The 17240-nt window shown below is 48.7% G+C and overlaps 1 protein-coding gene across 3 annotated transcripts in view; it reads right to left on the reverse strand.

Moving 5' to 3' along the window:
* Positions 1–5419: 5419 nt before the first annotated feature.
* The window catches only part of P2RY2 (purinergic receptor P2Y2), a 37580-nt gene continuing 25759 nt past the window's right edge, over positions 5420–17240 (reverse strand). For 2 of the 3 annotated variants that reach the window (XM_073334718.1, XM_073334728.1), the window contains 2 exons: positions 14756–14963; positions 5420–9127 (listed from right to left, as the gene is read on the reverse strand). In XM_073334718.1, coding sequence (XP_073190819.1) covers positions 8056–9127; positions 14756–14790 — 1107 coding nt within the window. In that variant the 5' untranslated portion in view covers positions 14791–14963 and the 3' untranslated portion in view covers positions 5420–8055. The remainder of the gene's footprint in view (positions 9128–14755; positions 14964–17240) is intronic. The other variant, XM_073334735.1, reaches the window with a different exon arrangement.

Below are 17240 nucleotides of genomic sequence, written 5' to 3' on the forward strand. Positions count from 1 at the left end.
TGACAGGCTGAATCTGCCCTCATAGAATTTCAGTTTGGACACCAATGGTCTCGCTGGGTGTGGATGGCATCATGTGTATCAATGTGTCTCTCCTTCAGACTGAGAAGCTTTCATGGATTTCCTAACGTGGGCCTCAGAAGATATTTCTCCCAGGGCATGTTGTCCAGGAGACTAGAATTGCTTTGGGGGTGGCTTTTTTGGCAGTCTGACGCAACGAACAGCATCACTGATCAGGGGTGCATATCTCCTGCAATTGCATGGCAGCGGTAATGAGGGAGAAGAGAATGTGCCATTCCCTCAGGTATAAGGAAGGAGAAACTGGGGGTGGGGGGGGAAGAACAGGTCTGAGTACTTACCGTTGGGAACAGAAGGAGATACAGCAACCAACTCAGTTTCAAAATGGCTATAGGAAGAGGGTTGCAGGCAGCTGCTTGGCTCTGCCAGATTTAAAGGGCCACACCTGCCAGAAAGGCATGCTGAGGGGAAAAGTTCCTATAATACAGCCCTGGGGAGGGTTAGTAGGAACCAAACCTAGCCCCAATCCATGTAGGCAGACCCCTGTCACTACACAGAGCCATACTGAATTCAAAGGAGTTCCATGGGTTACAGGGCTCAGCCCCCAGAGAGAAAGGTGTAGGAGTGGAGCCTTAGGATTGGTTTATGCTTAAAGGTTAGGTTGACATAGCTAGGTCAGTGTGAAAAAATCCACTCCCCTGACGAGCATTGCTATGCCGACTTACCCCTGGTGGAAACACAGCTTGGTTGACAGAAGAATTCTTCTATTGGCATAGCTCCCGTCGTTCGGAGAGGTGGTGCTCTTACACAGACAGAAAGACTTCCATTGGTGTAGGCTGTGTCTATGCCAGGGGGTTATGCCACATCACTTTGGTGACATAACGATGCCAGCATAGTCTCGGTAGTGTAGACATACCCTTAGATATGGAGTGCTGTAGCACAAATGCTTCCTACCTCCACGGAAGGGGTTTTTCCATCAATGTAGATAATCCATCTCCCCGAGTGGCAGTAGCTACATTGAGGGAAGAATTCTTCCATTGACCTAGCCATGTCTACACCAGGCATTAGGTCAGTTAACTGAGGCACTCAGGGGTGTGAATTTGCACACCCCTGAGTGATGTAGCTAGGTCAAGCTAAATTTTTAGTGTAAATTAGGTGTGATGGAGGGTGAGGCGGGAGGAGACACTCACCTCTTGCGAGTGCCTCCTGTCAGCTGGGTACAATCCTGCACTTTTTTTTTTCTGTTCCCCTGCACCTTTTTGGTGGGTGCCTTTGTCAGGCAGGTTTTCGGGGCAAAAGACACATGAAGGAACCCCTTCTGGGGTAATATAGTCCAACAAACAGTTGTTCTTTCCCAGGGTCTTCAGCCCCATCTCTGGGCCTGTTTAAACTCTAACCCCTTTCTTGGGCTTCAAAATGAAACTTGTCCCCTTCTCAGTTCTTTGGCCATTCTGCCAGTGTGGGGACCTGGGTCCACCCACTGCTTTGGATCCCAACCTGGGGGCCCTACAAGTAGCAGCCACATGCTGCTTTCTTTACAAGTTGCTATTGTTGCATTCCCTGGGCTGCTTCCCACTCTATCCAACCACCTTCTTGGGCTCTCTGTCTGTTCCCTGTGTGAGCAGGGTCTCTCCCACACCTCCTTGGCTGGAGAGTTTCCTCACTCTCTGTCCTGGTTTCTCAGGGTCTCCGCTCAGGCCTCTTTGCCTGGAGAGCTCTGCCCCCTTTGTGTCAGGGTTCTGTCTCCCAGGCCTCTGCGCCTGGAGAACCTCACAGTCCTCTCCCTGCTTGAGCAGGGTTTCTCCCCAGTCTCTTTACCTGTGAGTCTCACACAACCTTTCACTCCTTCTTCCCCTTCTGGTCCCAGCCAGCAACTGCCCAGCTCAACTCCTGTAGCTCCTTTTAACTGAGTCTGATGCACTCTGATTGGCTGCTTCCCTGCAGCCTTTCTAGGCAGCACTGGAGGACCCACCTTCACTGAGCCTTTTCCTGAGGTGGGGTGGGGTAAGACCACAAGGCCTCCTGTAGGGGGCCTCAAAGAGCCTGGTACACCCCATTACACCAGGGCTCCGTTTGTAGCATTTTGGATCCAGGGATTTGGGTTGGACATTTATAAAGAGAAGAGCTGTTGGCAAAATCCAGTTTCTAAAGAGCCTTAAAGTGAACGGGTTTCTCAGTGGTATTGTGATGACATTTGCAGAGCTAAACATTTCCAGGCCTGGAGCTGAAAACCTCTCTAACATGTTAAACAATTCAGTCATTATGCCAGGCCTCTCTTCCACACCTCTTCCGAGATTGACCCAGGTTTGACCAGATTGCAGAAAAAAAAAATAATAGAAATAAACTTATTTTATCATAAGCAATACAAGATCATTACATATTACAAAAATAAAAATGTACTATATTGTCCCAAAAATGACCCTTTTTTTTAGTATAAGTTAGTACTTTCAAAAACAAAAATAAAAACTTCCAGTCAGTACCTCTCTGGTTGCTCTGAACCCGCATAACTTTGTTCACTCATATCTGATACTGGGCCACCATTAGATCAGAGAGAAACATACTAAGTGGGATTTTTAATCGTGCCTAATCCTGTCTTTCATATGGGGCCTGATCCATGTCCCTCTGAAGTCAATGGAAATACTCCCATTGGCTTCATAGGCATTCGATTGGACTCTTGCGTGTATCACATGTGGTCTTATACCGCTGGGTGTCTTTATCCACCACACATATGTAAAATCTAGGGACAGGAGAAACTGAGAGGTCTTATTCCTAGCAGTGGGTTTAGATGGGGGCAAAGTGTTATCTGCATAGTCCTAAAATGCAGCCATGTCTGCTCTTGCAAAATTCTACTCACCCACTTCTCTGGGACAAGCAGTTTTGTGTTGTGTTTTGTTATGGGTGAGTAAACATCACCCATTTTTCATCATCATCATGATGTTGGTAACGGAGGGCAAGAAATTTTGTGCTTGGGCTAGACCATTTTTAAGACCTAGAAATTAGAGATGGAAAAGATCTATTAGCTCAGCTAGACCTGACCAGTGCAGGACATTTTCTAATGTTTTCTCCAGTCTAGCTTCAAATGTCTCAGTTGATGGGCATATGAATCTTGGAAGGGAGTGGGCAAATCTGATCAACATGAAGGTTGTTTTGCTTGTGAACTCAAACCACCAGCAATTCCAAAAGGGAAGATACAAGCACCAGCAAATATTAGGGAGGGTTCTCATTTATTTTAACAATCATGGGCAGGATCCTAGCAACCTTACGCACACTGAGGAGTACTGTAATCTACTACTAGTTCCATGGGAGCAGAACCTCAGAAGGTGTAAATCAGTGTAGCACCTGGGCTTTGTGTTCAATAGAAAATGCTAGACCTTGATAAACTCAGCTATGTACTTATAGATTTTAAGGCCAGAAAGGATCATTAGACCAACTTCCTGTATAATCCAGGTCATAACAGTAGAAGAGATAGGAACAGAACCCAGCTTTCCTGACGCCCAAGACCATGTTCTATCCATTGGACCACTCTGCTTCTCTACAAATCAGTGTAATCAGGGGCAAGCCACGTTAACCTCATTTCAGCTAGTCAGGGTTAAAACCTAGTGGAAGGATAGGATGAACCACGACCTGTGGACATGATGTTGAATACAACTTGTCCCTAGTCTGTCTTCACTGCAGAGTTATCTCAGGATATCTCCACTGATTTAGCCTAGCTTGAGTGAGTGCACCCACACTATGAAATAACTGTGTTCACATTTCAGAGTAACAGCCGTGTTAGTCTGTATTCGCAAAAAGAAAAGGAGTACTTGTGGCACCTTAGAGACTAACCAATTTATTTGAGCATAAGCTTTCGTGAGCTACAGCTCACTTCATCGGATGCATACTGTGGAAACTGCAGAAGACATTATATACACAGAGACCATGAAACAATACCTCCTCCTACCCCACTCTCCTGCTGGTAATAGCTTATCTAAAGTGATCACTCTCCTTACAGTGTGTATGATAATCAAGGTGGGCCATTTTCAGCACAAATCCAGGTTTTCTCACCCCCCCCCCTTTCCAAAAACCACACACACAAACTCACTCTCCTGCTGGTAATAGCTTATCCAAAGTGACCACTCTCCTTACAATGTGTATGAAAATCAAGGTGGGCCATTTCCAGCACACATCCAGGTTTTCTCACCCCCTCCCCCCCAAAACACCCACACACAAACTCACTCTCCTGCTGGTAACCTATCCTGAAGGATGACCCAACACTCTCACAAATCTTGGGAGACAGGCCAGTCCTTGCCTACAGACAGCCCCCCAACCTTAAGCAAATACTCACCAACAACCACATACCACACAACAGAACCACTAACCCAGGAACCTATCCTTGCAACAAAGCCCGTTGCCAACTGTGCCCACATATCTATTCAGGGGACACCATCACAGGGCCTAATAACATCAGCCACACTATCAGAGGCTCGTTCACCTGCACATCCACCAATGTGATATATGCCATCATGTGCCAGCAATGCCCCTCTGCCATGTACATTGGTCAAACTGGACAGTCTCTACGTAAAAGAATAAATGGACACAAATCAGATGTCAAGAATTATAACATTCATAAACCAGTCGGAGAACACTTCAATCTCTCTGGTCACGCGATTACAGACATGAAGGTCGCTATCTTACAACAAAAAAACTTCAAATCCAGACTCCAGTGAGAAACTGCTGAATTGGAATTCATTTGCAAATTGGATACTATTAATTTAGGCTTAAATAGAGACTGGGAGTGGCTAAGTCATTATGCAAGGTAGCCTATTTCCCCTTGTTTTTTCCTACCCCACTCCCCCCGCCCCCGAGACGTTCTGGTTAAACTTGGATTTGTGCTGGAAATGGCCCACCTTGATTATCATACACATTGTAAGGAGAGTGGTCAGTTTGGATGAGCTATTACCAGCAGGCAAGTGAGTTTGTGTGTGTGTGGGGGAGGAGTGGGTCAGAAGACCTGGATTTGTGCTGGAAATGGCCCACCTTGATTATCGTGCACATTGGGGGGAGAGTGGTTGCTTTGGATGGGCTGTTACCAGCAGGAGAGTGAGTTTGTGTGTGTATGGGGGTGGGGGGGTGAGAAGACCTGGATTTGTGCTGGAAATGGCCCACCTTGATTATCATGCATATTGTAGGGAGAGTGGTCACTTTGGATAAGCTATTACCAGCAGGAGAGTGAGTTTGTGTGTGTGTGTTTTGGGGGGGGGGGGGTGAGAAAACCTGGATTTGTGCTGGAAATGGCCCACCTTGATTATCATACACATTGTAAAGAGAGTGGTCACTTTGGATGGGCTATTACCAGCAGGAGAGTGAGTTTGTGTGGGGGGGGGCGGAGGGTGAGAAAACCTGGATTTGTGCTGGAAATGGCCCAACTTGATTATCATACACATTGTAAGGAGAGTGATCACTTTAGATAAGCTATTACCAGCAGGAGAGTGGGGCGGGAGGAGGTATTGTTTCATGGTCTCTGTGTATATAATGTCTTCTGCAGTTTCCACGGTATGCATCCGATGAAGTGAGCTGTAGCTCACGAAAGCTCATGCTCAAATAAATTGGTTCGTCTCTAAGATGCCACAAGTCCTCCTTTTCTTTTTGTGTTCACATTGGCGTTGCACTCACTCATGTGTGGTGCTAAGACTTCTCGGGTCATATCCCACGGTTCTTTGCACTCCTGTAAGCCGAGCCACGCTATGAGTTCTTTCCCAGTGAATTGTGGCTGGCCTGGTCTGTCCTTACTGGGCACACTGAGGGAATTGTGGGAAGGCATTGGAGGACTGGTCACACTCAAGTGGGACTAGCCTGCATCCACACTTAAGTGGTCATGTTGGCAGCTGATGAGTTGCACTAACTCAAGCTTTAGCTCCTACGCCCTAATAGGCCAGCAAACTCGAGTTAAAAGCACCACCACACTGGAGCTAAGGGTTTGCGTGTGTAGGCAGGATTCGAGTTAGGGGCAACACTCACGTTATAACTTGGCAGTGAAGACAAGCCCACTGACTACAAAGTAGGGTTTAACATCATGTTACTTAACCTGAGTCCTCTCGGTCGTGTTCCCACACTGCCTAATTTTCTAGCGAGGACCATTGGCTTTAATAATGCCAGACTGATTTACACCAGCTGAGGATCTGGCCCATGGTTGAGTCAGGCTCAGTACTGAGTAAAAGTGGCAGAATCGGGCCCTTTCTCAATTAGCTGCAGCTCCTGGCAAATTGCTAAAAGTTGCAGCGTGCTGTTGCCTCCATGCTAGAACGTTTCCCAGCTGCTGTACATCTAGTTGCTTAGGCCACGTCTACACAAGCGAGCTCACAGTGGCACAGCTGTACCGATGCAGCTGCGCCGCTGTAAGGTCTCTCGTGTAGCCGCTCTGTGCCGACAGGACAGAGCGCTCCCGTCACACAATTAAACCACCCCCAATGAGCCGCAGCAGCGATGTCAGTGAGAGAAACTCTCCCGCTGACATGGGGCTGGGCACACTGCCACTTACGCCAGCGAAATTTATGTCGCTCAGGGGGTGTGGTTTTTTCACACCCCCAAGCGACATAAAATTTTGCCAACATAAATGGCAGTGTAGATGGAGCTTACACACCAGCCCCGGATTGCCTGGCCAGCTATATCATGAAAGGCCTTATCAGGATTCATCTCAGGAAAGATGAATCACTAGGGAAAGGATAAAAAGAAACCCCACCCAAAATTAAAGTCAGTATTGGGCAATTAGTAAAAGCTGCAGTTTGGAGGCCTTATGGCTTTCGAAAAGCCTTTAGAATTTGGGTGTGACAGGGTAGGGCAGCACTATCCCGTGCCTGGTGAACAAGCAGTGCTCTCTGGAGAAAAGCTATGAGAGCGAACACTCGGGAGACAGAAGAGGGCTATTGCCTTTGGGAAGGTCAGGCAACCCATAAAAGTGGGTAGAACCCCTTGCTGGGGAGTTTTTCTGTTTCCTTTCTGCCTATAATTTACTTACTTTCCTTTCTTGTGCTAAACATTCACCCAGGAGGAAAAGACTTTGCAGAGTTTAACTACTTTTCTGCTGAGTCATCCTCCCAGCTTGGAGTGAGGCGAAAAGTCTCACATCCCTAATATGAATGATAAAAACTTCCCCAATAGATGCACTGGATGAAAAATGGGGAAATGATTTTGTGAAAAACATCAAAGTCTTTTCCATTTCCCAGAGCTCCATTTTCGGAGATATTTTAAGTCAATATTCGGATTGAAATTTTTATCAAAATAATTATCGGCATTTTTCACGCACTGCTTTTCTTGCCGATTGCAATAATTTCTTGATAAAAACATCAACAGAAAATATGGCAGAAAATGTCGTGAAAGGCAGAACATTTCAATAATATCGACAGGTGGGTTCGGGTTTGGGGTTTTTTTTTAAAAAATTTGTTTTAGAAAAACCAGTATGAACTTTTAGCATGGCTATTATTCTTTTAGCATGCTTGTCACTTCTTTGGCCTGACCACCATGCAGCAGGTAGTCTTTTCTCACTCCTGGATAGACACCATTCCGTATCAGAGAGAGGAGCGGGTTTGGAGGAGGAGTATTTGGGTTTCAGAGCTGAACGAAGACATGCATATGGGATTACAATATATCATTGAAGCAGCACCTTAGTTCCACAAGGTCATTAAACTGGTGACATACACACAGGTGTATCTTGTTGAGCCATTCCTGCTCAAGCATCAACACCTGAAGCCTAGGGAATCAACCCAATGGGTGACAGCCGTCACCTTGGCTGACCCACCACAGGTAGGACCTTCAGAGCAAAAAGCAAGAGCTGCTGCAGCTTTAGCTAACGAGTCATGCCTCTGTAGCTGGGGGCTGCAACAACTCAGATCCTCTGTAACTCAGTGCAGAGTGGGACCTGTAACAGACTCACCAGTGGGTTACACATGCATAATGGCCACATGCCAGACTCCCCTACACACGGTGGAGAAGTCCTTCCACCATGGAGACAGAATAGTCTGCAATGTGGTAGGACAGTGGACAGAAATGTAGCAGGCTTGGATTTCACATTTTGGCTATCATATCTAGGTTGTTGCTGGTTCCTGTGTTACTGGTGGGAGTTACCTTCAGGGCCGTTCGGTTTGGAGTTTTCACTGGCATTTTGTTGCCTGCGAACTTCACAAACCTTTGGCCTACTAAGAAGTACAAAATGGGATCCAGGCAGCTGTTGGTGCTAGCTAAGGGCCTGGTCACTTTGTAGGCTAAGTTAATGGCATTGAGGGTCCCGCAGCTAAGGTCCCAGCTCCGGAAGGAGTAGTACAAGGTGCGAGTGACATGGAAAGGAAGGAAGCAGATGATGAAGACCACCAGGACAACAATGATCATCTTGACTGACTTCTTTTTGGACTTAGACCTCCTGGAGGTCCCCCGGGTGGGCTGCAGCAGCTTCCGAGCCATCAGGTAGTAGCACACGATGATAGTCAGGAAAGGGATGCAGAACAGCAGCACCAGCATCACCGAGCTGTAGATGACGAACTGGCCGAAGAGCTCCTTGCTCGACGTGTCGTGGCAGGTGATAGTCTTGCACCTCACACTGGTGGTGACAAAGAAGAGCACCGGTGATTGGCACGTGATTATGACCAACCAGACGACCCCTGACACCCTCCGCGCGTAGCGGACACGGCCCCACTGCAGTGACTTCAGCGGGAAGCAGATGCCCAGGAAACGGTGGACACTGATGCAGAGCAGGAAGAGGATGCTGCAGTAGAGGTTGGTGTAGAACAGGAAACGGACTATTTTACACAAGCCCACACTGAAAGGCCAATTGTCCCCCTTGGCGTAGTAATACACCAGCAAGGGCAGGGAAACCACGTAGAGTGTGTCGGACACGGCCAGGTTGAACATGTACGTGGTGGAGGCGTTCCAGGTCTTGATCCTGAAGAGGAAGACGTAGAGGGCCAGCAGGTTGAGGCACAGCCCCACGACGCACACGATGCCGTAGGAGACGGGCAGCAGAATGTACTTGAACTCCTCGTCAAATTTGCACTTGTACGTGTTGTCTTCCACGCTGCAGTCCACAGTGGATGAGTTGGCGCTCGTGTTCCAGGAGCGCAGAACCATAAAGTTCTCCATTGCCCTAGAAAACAGGGAGTAAACCGTCAGCGAATGCAGGGGTGGCTCATTGAAATGGGAGAGTAAATATGTTTGGATGAGAACTCAAGCAAGACAGTGTATCACTGGGCAGAAGAGATGAGTCACATTGTAAGGATTGTTATGTGTGTGTGTGTGTGTGTCCCAGACTGCACGCCGGGGGGGATCCAGTCACACAGAGTGTTGGGGTTCTTAGGGACTGGCTTGTTTTGGCCTTGTTTTGAAATGGGATTAGCTTGATTTTTGGCTTATTGTGAAAGTCAGGGTGCTTATTTATCATGTGAAAGTTGGCAACTGTGCTGTGGGCATGGAAAGCAGAACCACACTGGATGGGTGGAAGGAAGGATGCAGCTTAGTTCCTTAAGTTTAGTTTCCAAAATTATATTTGGCATTTTTTGCAGATGTGATGCAACTTACATTGACTTAAGCTGTGTCCATTGTTATGGGTATAGCTGAATTAGTGGACTGATAGAGTCTGCAGGATACTAGTTTCAGAGTAACAGCCGTGTTAGTCTGTATTCGCAAAAAGAACAGGAGTACTTGTGGCTCAGCTGTAGCTCACAAAAGCTTATGCTCAAATAAATTGGTTAGTCTCTAAGGTGCCACAGGATACTAGTGACATACTTCATTGACAATAAACCTGACTGGGTGCCTTTGTCCCTTAACGGATCTTGTGGTCATTAGGCGGTTCGCTCAAGGTCTGCCGTGCCAGCTGTCTGCGCAGGGCTGGGGCAGCACACAGAAGGAACATACACACGGAGCCAAACATCTATCAACTTCTAACCACAGCAGCAATGTAGACAAGCCCCTTGTAGAAGCAGGTCACCAGAGAGCATAAGAAAAATCAGCATGTAAATCGCACACATGGGGAGTGCATGAGAATGACTGCATGCTAATACCTGCGTCATGGAAAATCTGCATCCTCTGAACCTCGAGGGCAGGGAAGGCACAAGGTGGGGCAGCTGGTTTCAATTTTGCTTTGCTTTCGGAGCAGGACTCAGGGGAGCCGTGGGGAGATATGTATGTAAGTGTTATGCAGTCATTTTCTCAAGAGCTAGCTGGAGCAAGCCTCCTCCTTTATGCTTTTCTTCTGGAAAGGGCTGACATAAGAGCTGTCGTCCCCACCTTCGCTCTGACCCCTTTGTGGTGTAGAGAGGCCCTAGATCCCTCGTTCTGCTCAGGGCGGGAACCCCTTGGCATGACAAGCCCTGCCATAAGGGGTGTGCTGAGGATACAGCTGGGGCTGCAGCAGGCTGCACTGCAGAGTTTCCTGGCAGCACTGCATCCCATACAGAAGCCCTGGAAGGCTGTCATAACTTAGACAGGCCACTGGGGCTGTCTAAATCACAGTGGGGGCTACTAAAGTCTCTGGAGCAGCCCAGGATTGGGATGGTGTGAAGGTGGCTTAAAACTACCTTAGTCACTCCACTCCTGGCCCTAAGTTCCATGCTGCGTCTCGCAGGGCCTAGCCCTCGAGCTCCACTTCCAGAAGCCCAGGCAGACTCAGCCAAAGCTGAGTGCTCGTGCAGCTGGCAGAAGCGCTTGAGTCTTGTCTCCAGCCAACCGGAGGGCTTTACCTCCCACCACAGACAGTCCATGCGCGAAAGATTCAGTCCAGAATCTCAGGAGAGATAATGAGACCCACCCCGAGTAGAGTACTGTAAACTAGAGGGGCATGAGAAAACGGGCCCAGCTTTCTGGAATGTGGATGCTGCCCAGACACCGCTGGTACACATCATATCTAACAGTAGGGTTGCCACCTTTCTAATTGCTGGTAACTGGACCCCCAAGGCCTCGCCCCTGCCCTGTCTCTTTCCCCAAGGCTCTGCCCTGTTGCTCATTCCCTCCCCTCCACACCCCAATTGCTCACTGAATCATCTCAAGGAGCCTGTCTGGTCAGGGGTTGGCACGGGTTAATGACCCAGCACCTTCCCCCACCCTGCAGTAACCCAACTTTTGGTTCCGATGCCATTTAGGGGTGCCAGGTCCCCGAAAACCAGGCACCTGGCAACCTTAAGTGGCACCTGGACTCAGAAGCCAAAAACCGGCCAGGTGGCAGCCTCATCGAACAGAGCTGCTCATACCACACAGCATCACTTCTGCTAGCCAGATCCAGAATGGTATTCTCATCTGACGCATGGCTTGTCGGAAATAGCAGGTTACATTAATATCAGCAACCCGGTAAAATGAGGAAGGATCGTGTCTGCTCTGGACAGCTATCTTGTTCAGAGCCAAACCTCTCCTGAGCAAGGTGCCCCCAACTCCGTTACATATGCCATGTGCCAAAGGGCCCCACACCTCAGCGCCGATGGGTTCCACGCTGTTGTATCTCTTGCTCTTTACCCAAAAAATTTCAAGGCACCAAATAGTCAATGCTGGGTCCCCAATACAAAGAGGCCAGGTACAGCTGCTTTGTAATAACTGAGCCTGCACATTCACGCTAAATGTAAAAAGTATGTGAGAGTTCGTAAGATGTCACAATAACAGCTGTTGAAGGGAAAAGGGATAAAAGGGAGACAGATTCCATTAGTCTAAATAAAATGCCCCGCTGATATGATTCAAGGACTCTGTTGGTGTTGGACTTAATCAACAAGAAAATGTGGGTCCGGAAATTAATGAACCAAAATGGGTGTGTTGGATATGAGGCGTCCACAAGGGACAAAATAATGAGGGGATGGGCTATTCCACCCACCACTGCCTTCTGAGGTCCTTAAAGAAAGAGACTTTGGGGAGGTAATGGGAAGAACAGACAGAGGTATGGTTGCTCCCCCCAGCATTTCCTGGGACCCGGGCCTTCATGGTGCTCGTCCTGAGATGTCCTGACCAGACCAGGCCACAGAGAGGTACCAAGATGACATCACCACCCCTACCAGCTCCTCCTGCTTATTCCCAAACACCACCTGAGATGAAACAGGACCAGACGTCAACAACAACAGCAACTCCAGCTCATCTCAACTTCTATTTTACCCAACAGGACAGTTATTACCGTCTTACTGTTGGACAGTGACTGGGTTATGTTAACACCTTTGGCCCATTGGATTCCATGTCACTTAACACAACACTACATACAAACTGCTGCTCTGGCTGCAGAACACCGTGAGCACCACTAGAAGGCTCACATACTATTTAAAGGGATACTGTCCTATTCCTATACACTATGTACACCACTGTATACATGTTTCCAGTGTTAACATCCATACAAGGGTTGATTCCTGTATTGCATTCCTCATTGCTCCATAACACAGGTACCCAGAGATACAGCTTCAACATCGCTCCCAAGCTGGCCACGCCTGGTCATAAGTCTCTCCCTCCCCTCAGAGCTGAATGCGCTGCTTCCATAGCCCAGGGAAGATCAGAAGAAAATCAAATCCAATTCTTCCACAGAATAGTGCAGAGCACTCACTAGGCTGCCCTAAGGCCAGCCCAGTGGTAGGGCACTGAACTGGGTGCTGATGGATTAACCCATGGAGTGAATCTGGGCAAGCCACTGAACTGCTCTGAGCCCCAGTATCACTATTTTACAAGGGGGGCGGGAATAATACTTCTTTGTACAGCGCTTTGAGGCCTACACATGAAAAGTGCTCTACTCAGTGTGGATTTAGCACCATGGCTACTCAGTGTGGTTATTAACTGGTGTATTTGCATACTATTGCCCCCTGCTGGCTGGACTTGGACTCGCTTAAGAATCTATGGCTATGTCGCCATCTACTGGCAGACCTAAAACGAGGGTATAAGACTTACATCTAGCGGCTGCTAATGCAGTATCTCCATTAGCACAAGTAGTTTTCTGAGCTGAAGGTCCTGAGGTTTTTCCCCCCACGCCACATGAGGGCAGTTTAGCTGATGAGTGGAGAGTTACATACCCACATACTGTAAAATGAGCCCATACTGGACTTGCTCTTTGGCTTGGCCATATAATTATGGAGAACACCACCGACTCACAATGGTGTATTGTTATTTAGCGTCCTAATATACATTTCTTTTTGCAACATGAAGCTAGTTGGTTGCTAGGTCTGGAGAGACCTGCCCCCGTCCTTCCCCTTTGTTTGAGCAAATGCCCTAAATTCCTACAACAAAACCTGCTGTGTCTCTTTTGGGCTCCCGGCTGCCTGACCCCCGCCCACATCCCACTTCAGCTGCCCCCACATCCTACTTCAGCTGCACTGAGTGATCGCATGGGAGCGACAGCCAAGCAATGCAAGGACACAAAAGAGAGCAGGTTGACCTTTCCCCAGAGGCAGAGCAAGGACTGGGAGTGGGATGGAAGAATGTCAGCCTGTGCGTATGACACATCCAAGCACTGACCAAGACCGGGGATAGGGCAGAGGGGAGGGACCAGAGGGAAACATGACATTCTCCCTTCCCATGATGGCAAATGTTGATCTCAGTTATGCCTCGTGGAAATCTACTGACTCCCAAAAGCAAATCCAGAGCAACTCCATTGTCTTCTTTCATGACCCTCCAAAGGGTCAGGATGGGCAGCTGTTCCTCTCACATCTGGCACTGGCCACTGCCGGTGACGGGATGCTGGACTAGATGGGTCACTGGTCTGAGCCTGTCTGGCAGCTCCTATGTTCCCTGTGTGCAGTCCCACAAGGCCCACTTCTGTCCTAGTCAATAGATAGGTCAGACATCTAGGGAAGACTGTGAGATGTTATTGACTTCACGGCCACAGAAACACTGATGACCCCCAGCCCTACATCTCCTGTCACGTGCTGACGGTGTTGACTCCGGAATCTGAATGGGACAAGCCCCTGGATGAAGAGCAGCTGGATACAATTCAACCCAGGCAAGAGGGAGAGAAGGAAATGCCATGAAGAGCTGGCTGAAGCCAAAGCCAGCCTCTGCCTCCGGGTGTCTGCTCTCCACTTGAAAAGGTGAAGCACAGCACCGGGGACCTGTTGGACGCCTCAGTGCTCCTTGATACCCACAGCGCAATGCTGCCTTGTGCCTGTGGCTGGCCGGGAGGCTGCACCCCTGGCTGCCGGCTGAAGTTCTAGCCGCAGTGACCCACAGGCTCACTACCTCCCGCCCTGGTGATTGCGTCTGGACTGCTTGATGGGGAGGGAAGTGAGCACCATCAGGAAACGCCAACTTGTCCAGCATGCAGCAGCCGATGTTATGCGTAGGGCAGTATGTCAGGGGCACATCCCTCACATGCCTCCCACGCTCATCTGGCTACCTCTGCAGTTCCGGATCAGCTGCCAGGTCCCAGGGTTACTGCACCCGCAGTGGCCTGAGCCCTACCTCTTAGACTGCCTCTCCTTTTGCGAGCTATGGACATCAGGACCACTCTTGCTGGCAAAGCCCAGGGGGTAGCAGCTCTCAGAGACATTCCTGGCAGTAGGCTCTGGGCTTTGGGACACCATCCACCCAGAAATCGGAATGGGCCCAAGATCAAAACACCTCAAGAATGAAAGCAGCGATCCACCTCTTGGGACTTGACTTCAGGCAACTCCACTAGCCCATGCATAATAGACACATGTCTACTATACATGTATATAGGATACCTCCTCCAGCAACATGAATGGAGGGATGGAGTTTCTCAGCCCTGTTTTGATGTATAGAGTTCTGTGAGTGTATCCAGATATGGTGATGGAGGCAATATATTTACCTAGACAGGTAGGAGTTATTCTGTATCGACACCATTGCACCTGAGATCAGGATCTGTCGACTGTCTCCTGACTTCAGATCCGCTGGCGCGTAGCAGACTCCTTCTCCACAGGCATCTGCCTGGCTCTCTGCAGCAGCCCACAGACACAGCTGCAATTGTCGTGCTGAAGCACTTGAGTAGTTAGCCTAATGTTCTCCAGAGGAAGGTCCTGAAATTAACCAGAAACAAAATCTTCATTACTAGTAGGAGGTGAACGTCGGGGCAAGTACTATTCCGTCTGCCCTGGAGGGCGCACGGTGGAAATGATTCAGTGTGTGGGAGACAAATAGCTATGTGTTTTCAAGAGAAAACATCCTGCTTGCAGTCTGTCTCCTGGATGCTGCTTTGCAAGCAGTTCTGAGCACATATTGCAGTACACACACACAGAGGCATTAGAACGGACTAGTGGCTGACAAAGTCTGTCATGTAAGTTCTGTTTTTTCCATAGAACAAAAAAGGGACCATGTTGCTTCTCAGGCCAGCTCTTCAACAGGGAAGTGAAAGGATTGGAGCGCAGCCAAATTTATGTTCATCATGGTCTCAGGAAAGCAAGGATTACAAAATGGGCTTCACGTTTCTCTGCAATAATTTCAAAGGGTCAGTATGGAGGAGTTTAGGCCCCAGGTTTAGGTTCTGTTTAAATAAAAAAAGTCCCAAACCCCAGTGTGACTAGCACTGACGTGAGCTGTTTGGAAATGTCGAAGGAGGCGGGCCTTTCATGAGTTTAAACTTTGGACCCCCAAACACAGTAGCCTTGAGCTGATGCAGATAACCAGAAAGTGAAATTGACTAGACACAATGGGCCAAATGCTGCTCCTGGCAACACAAATGCAGCTCCTACTGGTTCTGGTGGAAATTATACCCGTAACCAAGAGCAGAATGTAGCCCTGAGAGTGCAACTAACTTCACTGTCCAAGCTACAGGCAATGCAGAATGTGAACTAGATCAGTGCTCTGTTGTAACCAGTCAATTTGATGTCTTAAAATTACTTCACCTAAGGACATTTTCAAATATAGTAAATAATATAATCCCTAAAGTAACAATACTTTCTCCCACTGCCGTGTGTATTGAGATTGTGACCAATTCTCATTTACACTACTATGACTGTAAAGGGATCTTAAAGTAGTAACTTTACACCCATTCACACCCACCTGAGGGCCCCTATCTGCTCCCAGAGCAGTGCTAAGGAGCCTTGATATAAATGAGAATGAGGCCGTTAAGCTCTTTAGGGCAGGGACTGTCTCTTACCACCTGTCTACAGTAATAAAGCCTCTATCTTTGGCTGAAAGTTTGAGGTTCTCCTGCAATAACAGTAGATTACGTGAGAGACCTAACTCCCTCGTGAGACATCTAGATAAGCCTGGCCTAATTCTTCAGGGAGCTGAGCACCCACAATTCCTAGTGAAGTCACTGGGGGCTGCAGATGCTCAGCCGCCACTGGCTTTTATTTGGGCATCTACGTACATATGTAGATGCCTAACTCTAGAGACGCTCATTGGAATACTTTCAGCCACAGTTTTATTAGTAACACAAAGATTAGAGGGTTTTTTAATTGTTCTTTTCAGCGGGTTTCTGGTCCAGCTAGCTTCTAGGATCTAATGTGGTCTGTGACTAGGACCCTGGATTGGAAGCCAAGAGAACTGATCCCAGTCTAAGGAGATCTAAGGAGATCCCTGGCTCAGCTACTAACCCCTTTGGGATGGAGCAGAGAGGCCCCACATTGGCAATGAGAGGGTTAAGGAGGCTGACCGGTTCCTCACTGGCACTGAAAGTGTTAGGCCTGTGGACCCAGTTGCCCTCACCCTGCTTCCTCTGCAAGGGGAGATAAAAGGAGAGGGCCTCACTTGGGTGAGTTCTGACCAGGAAGGAGGTTGGAGCTCTGCTTCTCTGAGGGCGGGGAAGAAGGGGAGGCTGGTTGCAGCCCTGAGCCGGAGCTTGCTGGTCAGCCAGATCCCTCCTTCTGGAAGGGTGGCCCAGATAATGGGAAGGGAACTGGCAGAAGTGCAGACTGTTTTGGAAACCAGCCCTGACTAGATGGGCAGGGCACCACGGAAGGGGTGTGGGATGGCCCTGGCTTTGAGCTGGGTTTCTTTTTGTTCCTGATTACCATTGAACTTCAGCACCCAAAAGGGGGTAGGACTGAAGGTACCACGACCCTGGCCTCGGAGTGACTGACCCTGACGACCCTGGCCTCGGGGTGATGAAAACAGATCAACGGAGACCTGCAACAGAGCAAGCTGTGTCCTCAAGGGCAGCAAGGGGGCACTGGCCTGGCAACCTCACCCCTGTGTGATCCTGAGCGCGTCACTTCATCTGTCTGTGTCTCTTGCTCCCCTTCCTAGGTGGAATGTTAGCTCTTCAGAGCAGAGACTGTCTCTCTGGGTTTGTACAGCATCACAGGGCCAAGAGGTGTTACCTATCAGCTCTGTGTTCTTGGGGAACCAGA

This window comes from Lepidochelys kempii, chromosome 1 (genome assembly GCF_965140265.1).
Source record: "Lepidochelys kempii isolate rLepKem1 chromosome 1, rLepKem1.hap2, whole genome shotgun sequence".
NCBI lineage: Eukaryota > Metazoa > Chordata > Testudines > Cheloniidae > Lepidochelys > Lepidochelys kempii.